Source organism: Diaporthe citri (assembly GCF_014595645.1).
Source record: "Diaporthe citri strain NFHF-8-4 chromosome Unknown scaffold_10, whole genome shotgun sequence".
Classification (NCBI taxonomy): Eukaryota; Fungi; Ascomycota; class Sordariomycetes; order Diaporthales; family Diaporthaceae; genus Diaporthe; species Diaporthe citri.
This window is the reverse complement of record NW_025064855.1, coordinates 168292-182843: the sequence shown is the minus strand read 5'-3', so window position 1 is coordinate 182843 and position 14552 is coordinate 168292. Positions and strand designations below refer to the sequence as shown.

At 52.7% G+C, this 14552-nt stretch overlaps 4 protein-coding genes across 4 annotated transcripts; all 4 read left to right on the top strand.

The window, feature by feature from the left end:
- Positions 1-1624: 1624 nt before the first annotated feature.
- On the top strand, positions 1625-6337 carry INS49_003281 (uncharacterized protein; the record flags this gene model as incomplete). The annotated part of the gene is made up of 6 exons (XM_043164076.1): positions 1625-1666; positions 1971-2652; positions 2709-2784; positions 2879-3380; positions 4764-5338; positions 5659-6337. The coding sequence occupies 6 exons, from the start codon at positions 1625-1627 to the stop codon at positions 6335-6337; spliced, it is 2556 nt and encodes an 851-aa protein (XP_043018841.1).
- Positions 6338-7779: 1442 nt separating this feature from the next.
- On the top strand, positions 7780-9260 carry INS49_003280 (uncharacterized protein; the record flags this gene model as incomplete). Its single annotated transcript, XM_043164075.1, has 3 exons — positions 7780-7782; positions 7840-7872; positions 7932-9260. 3 exons carry the CDS (start codon positions 7780-7782, stop codon positions 9258-9260), a joined length of 1365 nt encoding a protein of 454 aa, XP_043018840.1.
- A 2344-nt stretch (positions 9261-11604) lies between these two features.
- INS49_003279 (uncharacterized protein) lies at positions 11605-12639 on the top strand (the record flags this gene model as incomplete). Its single annotated transcript, XM_043164074.1, has 1 exon — positions 11605-12639. The coding sequence occupies one exon, from the start codon at positions 11605-11607 to the stop codon at positions 12637-12639; it is 1035 nt and encodes a 344-aa protein (XP_043018839.1).
- A 690-nt stretch (positions 12640-13329) lies between these two features.
- INS49_003278 (uncharacterized protein) lies at positions 13330-14181 on the top strand (the record flags this gene model as incomplete). The annotated part of the gene is made up of 3 exons (XM_043164073.1): positions 13330-13746; positions 13820-13996; positions 14071-14181. 3 exons carry the CDS (start codon positions 13330-13332, stop codon positions 14179-14181), a joined length of 705 nt encoding a protein of 234 aa, XP_043018838.1.
- Positions 14182-14552: the final 371 nt, after the last annotated feature.

Genomic DNA, 14552 nt, shown 5'->3' with positions numbered 1-14552 from the left:
TGGATGGGAACTGTGATCAGGAGGCAGAGGTGCTGCAAACACGGCTCAGATGAAGCAGGGCCATGACTACCTAACTGAGAATAGGCAGCTACAATGGGCAGACACTCATGATTGCCTCATCACAAAAGGAAGCTGCAAAACACCTTGGTGGGTCAGATACGAGGTGGCTTGTAGTACTGGATGCCTCTTCTTTTCTCTGCCTAGTGATCTCTTCCTGCCTCTTCCAATAGCTCCCCGAAATTTCTCACATGTGCTCCCACAGGGTTTCAGTCACGCTTTCTTATCAAGGAGCCTCGTATGTGTTTCTACTATTTGTGTCTTTGCATGCTGCTGTAACCATTTCGTAGAGTTGAAAGGCAACGTACAAGCTGCAGCGAACACTGCTAAGCAGGGAGATGTTGTCACAGGAACCTGAGACCAGTCCAGTCAAGTCAGAATTGATGCCTGTCGATAAACTATTTTGACGGGACGCTTCCAAGGTGAAAATGTTTTGTAGCCATTAGATTGTCCCCAAGAAAGCCTCATAGGTAGAGTGTCCTTCTGTCACTGACATGGGCTCCGCACCTAGCTCTCTTTTGACAAGCCAAGAATGGTGGCTGGGTGATGGCTAAGAGATCTTCCATGACACCTGGAAGTTTCCATCATGGCTTGCGCAGCATTGAACATGCTGAAGAGCCATGGTACGCCCAGAGCAAATCAGATGAGCGAGTTCCATCCTCAATTACCTTCCCTGGGAAATCTCACAAGCCCTCATGGGAACAGGCGGAGGTGCAAAACATCAAGGCTGCCCCTTTGAGCTTGTGGCAGAACCACACTGCCAAATTCCCTGTAGGCTTTTAGACCAAGATGTTTCGAAAGCTTAAATTCTTTGCTGGTTGGTGTTGTCACAAAGCCAAGGGAAAACATTGAACATGATACACATCCCAGTTTGATTTATGTATCAAAATCACCAATGTAGTTCAAGAGACTGGACTTGAATATCTACCTAATTTCTGCCCTCGCCCACACTCATAGATGGAACTTGAAAGTACAAGGGATGACAAAGCAAATAGAGCAAGGGAAGGGATTCCCGCGCGGGTGGGGAAATGTTTTGACCAGGAGAATCCTACCAGACCTCAGATCAGAACCAGCTGTCTTAATACTGGGCTGCGGCTTGGTGATTCCAAAATATCATGATCCATGAACTTTCAAGCCGAGTAGTAAACAATGGAGAATTTAGAATTGGATTTCAATCTGCCGGTATTGCCACGCGTTTGCAACTGCCGTTCGGTGGAGACGATCGGCTCACTCTAAAGTCAAGTGCCGGACAAGGTCGAGGCTCAAGGGGCGCAAGACTCCGTCAAGTTCTCTTGCTGTTGGTTGAAGCAGAACCAGTGGCAAGGCTGACACATGGGGCACGACATATGGGGCACCTATCCGCTATAAGCCTGTGTCATGCACTTCAAATTTCTCGCGGGAGACTCGTTCAGGAAGCGCGAAGCTCGAGTTGGTGGCGACGACTCCGAACAGCGTGGCGGTAGGGTTCGCCGGGAGGATGGCCCCCGGTGTCAGCAATTCGGAGTGCCTGTCAGCCACGCCGCCACCTGGAGTATGAGTTGAACGTTGCCAAGCTTTTCGCAACACCATGAACGCAGAACTTGAGAGCGACTTCCTGAATGATTTCGTCGTCTACCAGGATGCGACCCTGACGAGTTTGGAAGATCGGCAGTCAGCATCTCGTGCCTCATGGGCATGGCACGAACTGCTCGAGTGCTATGAGGTCACACTCGTCGTGGCTTAGAAGGGAGGAGGAGGTGTAAATACTTAATTGCATCTAGACATCTCTCAAACCATCTCGGACCTTCTGCATCGGACTCAACACCTTTACGAGACCCTGCGTGCTAATTACGCGATCCAGACTGAGTCCACGTTTCCATACTTACCCACTTTATCATCTAGGCAGAAAGATGACAGAAACCACATCCCAAAAGCCCCTTAGGGTCGCCATTGTGGGTGCCGGCATCGCAGGCCTGACAACCGCCAAGTCCCTCCGCCACTTCTACCCCAAGGAGGCAGTCGAAATCAAGATCTACGACAAGGCCACCAAGCTCAGCGAGGTCGGCGCCAGCATCGGCGTCCACACCAGCGGCCTCAGGATCCTCGACAAGCTCGGCGTCCACGCCGCCCTGGACGAGTCCATCTGCATCCGCCAGTCCAGCGGCTCGCCCATCGCCTTCCGGCACTGGCTGACGGATGAGGTCCTCGGCATGCAGGACAGCAAGGTCGAGGGCGGAGTGGAGGAGAAGTACCGCCCGGCCAGATTCCACCGGGCCCACCTGCAGCAAGTGCTCATCGAGGCGCTCCCCAGCGATGTTGAGTTGAGGTTGGCGACGAGGCTGGTGAGGACGACCGTCAATCCGGGCAGCGACGACCCCGTCACGTTGTCGTTTGAGGACGGTACTAGCGAGACCGCGGACTTGCTGATTGCGGGAGACGGCGTGTACTCCAAGATCAGGAGCAGCTACGTTCCCGATGCTGAGGTGAAGTGGCTCGGCATGATCGCCTTCCGGGCGGCATTTGACGCTGCCTTGGTCAAGGACATTGAAGGTCTGCCTGCTGATGCTGTCCGGTGGAGTGGTCCCGATGACAGGAACTTCGTTTCAGGAAGGCTAGGTACGATAATTCGAAACGACCCCGGTCAAGAAGCAGCTTTGCTAATTCTTGTCTAGGCAAGGGCAAGTATGCCATTGTTGCACTACACAACGCCGACCCCAATGACCCGAGAGACCCTTTCTGCGGTGCGGAGTGGGACCAAACAAGCAACTTGGAGCTCTTCAGAAGCCTCTACAGGGTAGGAAAGCAACCCAATCCTGCGATCACACATCTTACTGACGTCGAGTAAGGACTGGAACCCGATTGTCCAAGGCGTGGCCAACGCTGCCCCCTACATCAAAACGTACCCCATGTGTGCCGTCACACCCCTTGACTCCTTCATCTTCGACGGCCACGTGGCCCTCCTCGGCGACGCAGCCCACGCACACGGCGGCGGCGTCGCGATCGGCGGCTCCCTCGCCATCAACGACGCCTACGCGTTCGCCCTCGCGCTGACCCACGCCTGGCCTCCCACCGACGGTACCTCGACGACGACTCACGCGCCACCGAAGCCCACCGTAGAACAGCTGGACAGGGCTCTCAAGTTGTACGACGAGACTCGACGGCCGCTCGTGAACAGGCTCCTAGCCGGTGTCCACGCCCTCGCGCAGAAGAGGAGGTGGATGGCGGAGAAGAAGACTGTCGACGGCAAAGGGGAGTCGGATGAGCTGCTTAGGGCCCGGATCGCCAACCGGCCGGATCTAAGCTGGCTGACGGAGCATGATGTCGAGGCCGAGTTTGACAAAGTCGTCGCCCGGGTGGAGGCGGTTTGAGGGTGAGGATGTCCGCAACATACAAAGACTGCACTCCGGCGTGCGAGTTTCTTTCCCATCACTGATGTTTCTAGGTTTCGAAAATCGCATAGTGCAGGTACAAATTCACTTTGAAGACATTTATAGCGATCCTGGACTTTGACTGTACTACTGTCTCCGTCCCGAACCATATCATGTTAGACATTTGGAAAGACCTTACAAACCGGGATGCAATTTTGGTAGAATACAATAAGTCAGCGTTGCTGTTGGAGAATCCCACTCTTGAACAGCCACTTCGCAGGCAACAAGGCTGCGTGGCGTCTGCTTGTTTTGCTTGAGATCGTTGACTTTGACGTTAGTCAAGGTCCCTTGAAGGAGAGCGAGTCTCATTTCTCGATATTCTTTATTTGAATCATATTCTCCATCATTCTTGCTGTCCCGTCGAGGAAAAGTACTTGGTTTTCAACATTTCGAGTTGAGCGTTGATTCGGTGGAGGAGGAGGAATGCCGCTCTTGAGATCTTTGGCAATGGGGGTGATATATTGGGCCACTCAGCCTCATCCAGTTGCAGGATTGATTTGTACCGTATGCCGTGGCCATATAGCGGACACCCAAGCGAAGCTTACCAGTCTTTCCCATAGAAGATTATTCCATAGAAGATTCTTCCATAGAAGATTCCCCCACAAAATTTTATTCCTCATTTGCTTGCCCTATAGACCGTATCATATAGGAATCTTTACATTTTGGGCAGTGAGCACTTTGAACCGCCTGAAACAGCAGCAGCGGTCGCGTAGCGGGCACCCGAGCAGAGTTCGTAGAATTCTGTTGATTTTACGGCTGAAGATAGGTACCTGGACGAAATACGAGTCGTCAAGCCACTCTGCACTGCATTTCTGGCAAATGACAGTGCCTACAAGAAGCCAACGTCCCACAAGCTGAAAAAGCTGAATGACTACTGCATGCCCTCCCAAGCCACAAGAAAGCGAACCATTTAAATTGCTGCAATGATCATAGGTGCAAAATGCGGCTGAGAGATGGGAGTATTTCCCGTGACGTGGTTCGTTCCAAGGGATTGTTGAATCAAGCATACAGCGCATATTCTTTGCTTATGGGAGTGAAACGAGGTACTATATCACAGCACTGCTCCCACAATCGTGACGTGAGCATCCACAGTCCCCCTTGTGCATCGCATACCTCTGTCGAGGCATTCTTTACAGAAGTCATCAAGAAGCCATGGTGTTCCAAATACACTCGTACCATCTCGTTGTCTGTATCGTCTTAGTTGTCTCAGTGGACTGCTGGCCGGCGACTCCGCCACTTGAGCTTGTGTTGGCGGCACAACCTTCGAGCAATGCCAGCAGCCTTACTCCTCAAACCAAGGAACTCAGTAAGAAGGTCAACACCACCCTGGCCGGTACCGTTTTCTTGTTAACAGCGGCGACATACTGGATCCTGATGAGATTTACACCGGATTTGTCACACGGAATCGCCTTGCCTCCGAAATTTCTGGAGGATAACATCGCCGCCGTTCTCTCAAAGACCTGGCTGAAAAAGTACATGGGACCTTCGACGGAGGAATTCCCCGAGGAAGTGCAAAAGTTGCGCTGGGTACTCTTCCGCAAATCTTCCGCAGACACAACATTAAAAAACCCACCCACCGGCCGGGGTGCCAAGTTCTATGCGATCCAGGGCTACAGCGAGGTTCCAGCACGGTCTCCACCGGAACCCATTCAACCTAGCACAAAAAGTTCCGTTAAGATCAGAACGTTCTCACCAGTTATAAGGAATCTGGTCCAAGTTGCTGTATGGAATTCCGTCAGTTTCTGGTTGGTCCTGGTCATGGTTACAAATACCATCGTCTACAATGGGTTTACGACCAACAACTGGACTCAAGACGGTAAATTACGATCGATCTTGGTTTGCATATATGCCTTGGCCAACTTTGTGTCTCAGCTGTATGTTTCGGCCCAGATCTATCGCAACCTCTCATATACTGTCTTTCAGGCATGCTGGACCTTGATCTGCAACGACTTTGTATTTTTGAACGGCGGTGGCTACAGTAAATATCGCAGCACAGATGATTACTACCTAGACGCCCTACAAGCAGGAGCTTCGGAAAGAGGTGTGGGTGACCCCTGGACCTCGAACTCTTCGGTAAAACAGAACGGTCGTACACTTATCAGCTCTTGTTTGGTGGAAAGGATGATGTGGGGAGTCTTGTATCAGGGCCCGACGGCAAAGAGCATTGGGTACGCTGCGGAGACAATGACAAAAGGCGCGAGTCTCACCCCAAGGCTCGCACCACAGACAAAACCGAATCTGATTTCGACAAGTTCACGAAGCCGGTGCTCGACGCAGAATTGAAGGCATATGAAAAGCCTGCCGAAAAAGCGCCCGAAAAGATGCTCGCCAACATTGCCGCCCTCCTCGCCATCTGCCTTGCGACCGCTCTGGCGCCGTGGACTTCGATGGATAAGAACGACGCGACCGCGGCCCAGCTTGGATCCTACGCCCTACTCCTGACAACCAGCACCGGCTTGTTTGCCATCACAAGCATCCTCGGTCAGCTGAAAAAGCCAACAGAATCAGCAAGGACGCTTCTCAAGCTACAAGAACGGACGATCGAGGTTGCTGCCATGAACACAAATTATGCGAATGGAGGGTTCAATATTAAACCGCCGATAATGTTCTCTGAGGGCGTCGAGGGCCAGCTTGAAGTCACCCGGAAGGGCCTCTGGCGCCTGGCGAGTCTCGGGCACAAGCTGAGTTTCATCCTCTTGGGTCCGGGTCTGATGCTCATTCCACGACTCCATCGGGATTGTACCGACGACGCAGTGATCTCTTTCAAGGTACGCAGCGTGGACTTCATTCTCACGACCATTTTCAAGAAGTCTACTAGTCCTTCTGCTCGATTCCTAGCGCGTCTTGCTCCTCAGCCAGAATCAAAGGATTAGGAAACGGCCTAGAATCTAAGGGTACCAGAGCTGTCAACCGCTTGCTGTGTACTCACATACGGACATGGCGGGTACCTATGTCCCACCGGGACACAGCACCTAGCGAGGTCTTGACGACTCCGAGATATTCTCAGGCCACTGAGCACTTCAACTGAAGAATGGTAATGGGCCATGGCTCCGGATTAAAACTCATGGTTGCGTCTGGTGGAGACAAAAATAGAAAGTGCGGTCACAAGAGTCACAAGACGGCCGAGCAAATGGCGACGATTTCTAAGGATATTAATGTGCGGAGCTTATACTCGCAAAGAGGTTGATGTAAGATCGGCAAGCCACATACTGTCCACGCACAAACCAGTGGACGTTCCTCAGCCTGTATTCACGAGGATCCAGCGGAGTGGATTGATAATGGAGACCTTTCGGAGATGTTTGTGGACGGTTGCAGATACCTGGAAAATCAGTAAATTGCCTTATTTGCCTATGCCATATTTTTTTGACACAATCAAGCCGAGTTGACATCGTTATTTGACCTTGTTTATCTACATGATGCGTGTGGTGATTCAATCTTACAGGGCCTTTCTGGGGATTACAAGCAGCTCCGAGCTCTTTGTCTGGCAACCACTCAATCAATATTCGACACGCCAGTCAAACCCAAATGGTATAGTGATTGCCGTCCCCGCACGGAACGTCTACTCGATATCATGCGCGTGAATACGTGTATATTGATATTGGGTTACAAAGTGTTCGATGGACGACCCGGAGCCGATAGATTCAATTGGATTGGGTGAAGGACAGTTGCCTCCGCCATGCAATGTGACGTTGGGATGTCTACTGCCTGCAGAGACTAAGGCGGGTTCTTATCATTCCTGCCGCCGTGTATGGTGGTACGGATATTGATCGTGCTTACAGGCGCCTTTAGTCCCGCATGGGACCTTGGCAACTTGGTTATCAAATTGGTTCAACTGTATTGGGTGATGGCAGTGAGCGGGGCTCTTTCTCTCTTGTAAGCTCCCCACGAGGTTCACGTCTCTTGCGCCCCCGGGACCTGATTCCAATATTTCTCTTTGTTCTCGTCTAGCTTACTGACTACTCTTTTGCGCTATCGTGCGTTACTAGTAGTTTCAACTGTCAACAGCACCGAGATGTATTTTTCGGAAGGCCTGGAACACACGTCGTCAAGTGAGAGACTAATTCTGGGTGGACTGTTTTGCTTTATTCTGTGGGTATGTCGCCGTCGCATATCATGAGTAGACGATGGCTTTGTTGGTAAATGGCGGATCCTTACTTGTTTCCACAGATCTCTAGCCTCATTGTATACCGGCTATTCTTCCATCCACTTGCTGGGATCCCTGGGCCACTGATCCAACGAATATCGGGTCTACCCAGGATATGGCAGTGCTACGTTGGCAACAGATATCTATGTGAAGCTGAGGCTCATGAGAAGTATGGTAGGTGCTAGTAATGACACTATGGATGATTGAAATCTCCCTGACATCTTCTCCTAGGATCGGTTGTCCGTACAGGTCCAAACTCGGTCAGTGAACCTGGGCCCGAAGGCCGGCACTACTTCGAGCAAACCTAGCTGACCAAGCAGCAGCTCATCTTCAACACACTCTCGTCCTTGCAAACACTCCACGTCAAGTCCGCAAATGTGTTCAAAGGCGACGAGTTTTATGGGCTTCAGGATGGTGGACCAGCCGGCGGCAAGAGCGTGCAGATGATTGCTGACAACGATGCCCATTCCGCGCGGCGTAGGCTGCTGGACAAGGCCATCCCTCCGCGAGATCAGGTGTTTCGCGACATCAACGAGCTATCCCGGCAACTGATAGACGTCATAGAACATGAAGTCGACACTCATGGCGGCATTGTGGATGTTACAACAGTCACCTCGTGGTACAGCTTCGACGTGATTAGCACGATAGCATTCGGCCAGTCGTTCGACATGCTACATACCCTCACCTGGCGTTGGCTGCCCCTCTGCCTCCAGCAGATGAGCGTGTTCCTCTATGCCGCCGGCTACGCCTCGGGCCACGTCCCACTTCTCCGCTTCTTCCAGTGGCTTCTCCGGTCCAACTGGCCTTCTCGTCTCGGCCTGACCACAGCCATCCAAGCCCAGAAATACGCGGACCTTGCGGCCGACCAGGTTCATCGGCGAGGTGACCGCCTGAAGTCCGAGGAAGGTCTTGCAGCCTCGGGCCGCAAGGACATTTTTGGGCACCTGATGCGGGCGAAATTCCACGACAGTGCCGATCTGACATCGGAGAGCTCGTTGCTGATCGCCGCCGGGAGCGACGCCGTGCGCTTCGCCACCGCAGCCACGATGTTCTACCTGCTGCAGAATGCAGACGCGAAGGAAAAGACGGCAGCGGAAGTCAGGAGGCTCGACCTGGGGCCGGATGGCCTCAGCGAGTCAAAGCTTGCGTCTCTCAAGTATCTGCGCGCCTGTGTTGACGAGGCTATGCGGCTCAGTCCTCCAAAAGCTGGCAGCATCCCCAGGGAAACAGGATCGGGAGGCATGGTCATCGACGGAGTGGCGATACCGAAGGGTATGAGTGTTGCAACGTCGACTTATTCTCTGCACCGTGATCCTCAGATATACAAGCAACCGTTCGAGTACAGACCCGAGCGATGGCTTGAGAGACCCCATGACCCGAGGCTGTATGCGGCGTTCACTCCATTTATCAAAGGGCCGCGGGCCTGCCCGGGAAAAGCTGTCGCTTACGTCGCCATGCAAACAGCCCTGTTCCATATGTTGCGGGAGTACGACATCGAGAGCGCGGGAGATGGGGAGAAGGGCGTATCAGGGCTCGAGAGTTTGACTGCGTCGCAGCGCCAACGGAAAGACTACCCGTTCAACGACTGGATTATTGGGTATACGAAGGGTCCGTTCATCAGAGCAACGCGGGTGACTAATCTAGCTCAGTGATTTTGTATTCGATTCGAGGGAAACGGTGGTGGTATAATCAGGACGTGGAATTTAGCGCCAGTCTTTTGTTTTCGTCGTAGCTATTCTCATTAGAAACGCCTCCCGTTAGCAGTCTGCGGCGATGTCAACGTGTGGGTGATACATTCCTTTTTCGAAACATTCAATGTCATGACAATACCGGAGACTGTTGCTTTGACACGGAAAAGAAAGGGGAAAGAGACACATGCGCTGTGCTATCTTTGGGAGCAAGAACCCAGTGAGGTGGCCACCGATTTGCGGGTATGCGGGATGTGGGATCTCCTTTTACATAACTGGGATCGGCGTTTTAGCTAGGAATCAGAAGCACACTTTGGACCTGGAGAGGGCTGAATCGGCTTCGACGCAGCTGATGACTCAAGATTGGCTCATCTAGGCGGCGTCAGCATTGGAAGTTAGTATCCAGTTCCCTTGATTGGGAGGAGACGGCGAGGAAAGTTCTCTTCATCACGAACCAAGAGGAAACATGGCCACCACAGTGGTTCCCAATGGGTCCAGCGAGTTCTCTTGGCGTCGTGCCATCTTCCACTCGGATACGTTGTGACGCACTATTTTCCACATCCCGGGTGTTTTAGCTTTGGGAGGAGGAGGTTGTGAGCAAGCGAGCCGCAAGCTGGGCTTCAAAGTTTTCCGCGTATTGGACAGCAAGATTACGGACGTGTCATCAAGAACGGTAATGTTCCAGCTCAACTTGGACATCTCATGGAACAAACTCGTCATGGAAGACCGCGCGGGCAGTTCAACTGTTCAGGTGTCTTTTGTAAACGAATACGAGCTTGATCCCCCAAGAGACAGCGGGTTCTTGGCCAGCGTCCTCTGACGCATGTGGGTGAGATCGTGAAGAGTTCGAAAACTGTGGGCTATTCCGCACGAGATGTTCTTATTTGGGTGCTTTTTATTCCCTTGCTTTCCCCTGCAGCTAATAATTAAGCTCTCAGCTTCCCCAAGTGAAGGCAGCAAAAATGTTGAGGACACATGGACCTTGGACGCTCATTGGCGTCACGACACAGTCTCAAGAGAGTGTGGCTCAACTCAGTAGATAGGTAACCGACGGAAGAGGCTGCCTGCAAGCGAATGCGTCCCGGTAGGCAAGGAATACGAGTATACGACAAGCCGAGGCAGGGGTAGGAAAAGATCCCAAAGTCCTCCCCACGGCAGTACGCGTACTGGACTGGGAAGCGTGTGGGGCTGTGGGCGCATTTTCGAAGCGCCTTCCTAACAGCCCCAGGCGTCGGCTTGTTCGGGATGAACCGAATGAGATGTCAAGGACGATTAGCCAAGGGGTAGAGGATCCCAAATCTGGACTGGACGGAGGCTCCGTCAGGATACCTAGTAAATTTTGGTGGCACGCCTAGGCACGGAATGAGTTGGCACTCAATGCATTAATACCTGCTACAAGGGGAAGCCCCCTCAGGACCCATACTACCTAGGTAGCCACTGACGATTCTATCAGCCGAACACCTCCATCGTGATCAGGGCACACTCAGTCAAGGTGACGACTAGACTCGAAGGGCGTTCAGCACAGTGACAGAAATTTACTTTAAGTTAGGAGCATCTGCGTTGTGTGAGCCCATTAATTTTCGAATGCCATACGTAGACGATAGGATGACCAGGACTTTGTTGTTTCTTCTTTTCACTCTATAGTGGCAGGCTGTACGCGTACTTTCTGACCCATGTGCGTTTGGCAGCCATATTAATGTGAGGGAACGGGTGGCACTCTTGGCACTCCCACATACCGTTGCTTGTTTACGCGTGTCCTGGAGTCCTCCCCACATCCCTTTTCCCACCCTGTGTGTAATTCATTCGTTTTGATTGGCATGGAGTTTTCTGTTCGGGATTGTTCCTCGTCACAATAGCCCGCGATAGTGAAGTAGTGGATTCAGATTCACAACCTGACGCGTCAGACTTTTGCGTGTAGGTGACATCTGCTGGAAACACCTTTGACCTGACTGGCTGTTGGCCCTGCGGTTCGTCTTCTATGGATCTTCGCATCTGTATGTGGGATGGTGAATTGAGAAACCCTCACTCTCTCAGCCATCACACCCATGTTGGCTGTGATGATCACCGGCGTGTGCGAATAGCAACAGTGTGGCTGAGGACTCAGGAGATCGAAGACAGTTGCAAAAGGAATTCAACCTAGTGATGTAGACATGAACATAAAGAGAGCAGATTCTCGACATGACGTTCCTCGTTGACAATCCTCCATCACCATCGCCCCCATCGCAACAACTCCAGTCTCTCACTTGACATCTTTTCTTTCGCTCTTGCGCTTCTTACAAGGTCGTTCCAACTGAAAATCACTGCCAAAATGCGTTATTCTGCTATCATTGCCGGTGCTGTGGCTGCTGGAGTCGTCTCCGCGCACGGAAACCTTGACCAGGAAATCGCTGTTCGCCGGGCCATGCTCCAGCACACCTCTCGCAACCTCGAGCACTGCGCAGCCAAGCTCAAGACCCGTGGGCTCGAGGACCGCGCCATTGAGCGCCGTGCCAACAAGAGGAATGAGTTGGTCAAGAAGCGCAACATCAAGGCTCGCGATCTCGCCACTGTCCTTGCCACCGACCACAACGCGACTGACACTGGCTTCACTCTCAACACACCGGAGGCAGATGTGTTTGCGTCGTACACTCCTTGCATCCTTACCGCCGAGGGTGAGAGTGGCCCCTACTACGTCGCCGGCGAGTACGTCCGTGAGGACCTCGTCGATGACCAGGAGGGCGTCCCCGTCCACTACGACTTCCAGATCATCGACGTGAACACTTGCGAGCCCATCGTCGGCTCCTACTTTGAGATCTTCAGCTGCAACTCCACCGGAGTCTACTCCGGGACCACCAACACCGGCAACGGCAACACCGAGGACACCTCGGTGCTCGACAAGACCTTCCTCCGCGGCCTCCAGCCCACCGACGAGGAGGGCGTCGCCTCCTTCAACACCCTCTTCCCGGGCCACTACGCCGGCCGCGCCGTCCACATCCACACCATCCTGCACGAGAACGCCACCGTCCGCGAGAACGGCACCGTCTACGACCTGACCGCCTCGCACATCGGCCAGACCTTCTGGGACCAGACCGTCCGCGACCAGGTCGAGCTGCTCTACCCCTACAACACAAACACCCAGTCCAACACCGCCAACGCCGGCGACCGCGTCATCGCCTCCGAGACCGAGACCAACGGCACCACCGACCCCTTCCTCAACTACGTCCAGCTCGGCGACAGCATCCAGGACGGCTTCCTCGCCTGGGTCGTCCTCGGTGTCAACACCAGCCTGAGCGCCTCCACTATCTCCCCTGCCGCGGAGTACTATGCTTCCGGTGGTGTTGAGGTCTCTGTTACCAACTTCTAAATTGTGGATGTCGATGGGACGGGTACACGCGGGTGGTACCGGATGGAGAGTCGGGCAGGTTTGGCATGAGATTTGTACTGGTCGAAGTTGCTGCTCTGATTTACTGCTCTGTATCTTGTTGCCTGGGAGTTGATCGCACCTGAAAGCATAACGAACACGTTTCCTCATCTTGAGAAGCATTTGCCCTTGATGAGTCTTTGCCGTGTAGGCATGTAGTCACCACCGACACGGTGATACTGTGAACCTTGAACCTCGCGTCCAGTTCCCAAACAATTAAGCAAATCTAGGTTGGTCAACTATGAATTGCGCTGTAACATTTCCACGGTTTGAGAACAATGACAACCAGTCATACATGCTTGGTGTTGAATATTGTGCGATTGCGAGGCATTCCAGACCTGCTTCACTGCAGATGGCAAACGCCAAAAATGTAGTTACTCACACGCAAACATTGATGTCCTGCGTGTGGTCTCACAAGCGTTTAAGCTATGAAGAGTACTTGAGGACAAACATTGCAGGTCGCTTCAATATAAGTAGGTGCACTCTCTCCGAAAACAGATGAATCATTTCTCAAAGTCAAGCTACGTTCAATATTGAGTCCATCTGAATTACTGCCATCGACTTCAGCTCTCGAATAACAGTCACTCTGTGCGAGAGCACATCTCAACACTTCGTTCTCCTTCCACCTCGACCATGGCCACAGAAAAGCCACCTCTCGAGAGCAATGCTTCGACTGACCAGGAAATCCCACCCGGCCCCATCGTGTTTGTCATCGGCCCACCAGGTAGCGGAAAGAGCACTCTCTGCTCCCGCATCTGTCAACAGATCCCTGGCAGCTTCAGACACCTCTCTGTCGGGGACTACCTCCGGCAGCTGTGCAACGCCAATGCATCTGAAACTCAGCCAGGTGAAGTCAGTGCCCAGGCCGACGGACGCCTGCCACCGGAAGAGGTAGCGAAATACGTGCAGAAGAGCAAGCTCCTTCCGCCCGAGACCATCGTCCCGCTGATCAAGGAGAAGCTGCTTGATGGGCAGTCATCATCCAGCCCCGGCTGGCTCATTGACGGCTTCCCACGAGACATCGAGACTGCGCTGGCTTTCGAGAAGGAAGTAGGTGCCGCCCCATCTTCGGCGCCTGTGCTTGCTGAGAGTTGCATTGCTAACGTCCGTTGTGTGTCTACAGGTCAAGGCACCCTCGCGTGTCATTCTCCTCCACTGCTACGTCGATTTCGCAAAAGAGAGATTCGTCAGACGCCGGCGGAACAGCACGGACGACGATGAGCTCTTTGACAAACGATGGAACGAGTACGATGAGAAGCTCCTAGCGATTCACGGGCACTATCGAGGCATCGTTACCAATGTGAGTGTGAACATATGATATGGCCATTGTCTATCCTGAATGACCGTGGGGCTGAATTATTCGTGAAACGACAGGTTGACACAAAGGGCACCAAGGATGAGTCATGGGGGAACCTGGTGCAAGCCGTTCGTTCGCTGCCAGAATTCCAAGGGCTCCGTATGTTTGGATTACCTGGTGGGACTTGATCCCTGCTGGTTTCTATGTTCTGGACCACAATGGTAGTGAGCGAGCAGCAGGTGTGCGAGATTTTGAAAGGATCGGGCGGCTGTGAATAACCCAAGTCGCTTCTGACGAGGCGATCCATTCCGGATATTGAATCCATTCTGGACAGACGAGAGCTCTGAGTTTCCAATGAGATTGTTTGTAGGGGACGCATAGCAGCATACTAGAACAGCGAATGGACCACAGCCTGTGATTGAGGCGGGAGCATGTTATAGTCAAGACATCCTGAACGAGGCTGGCACAGGTCTATCGGTCAGGATGGTGGTAATCTGCTTTGAAAGTTCCTTTTGTGGGCACTTTCGAACTGAATTATCAATTACTATCGACCTATGTC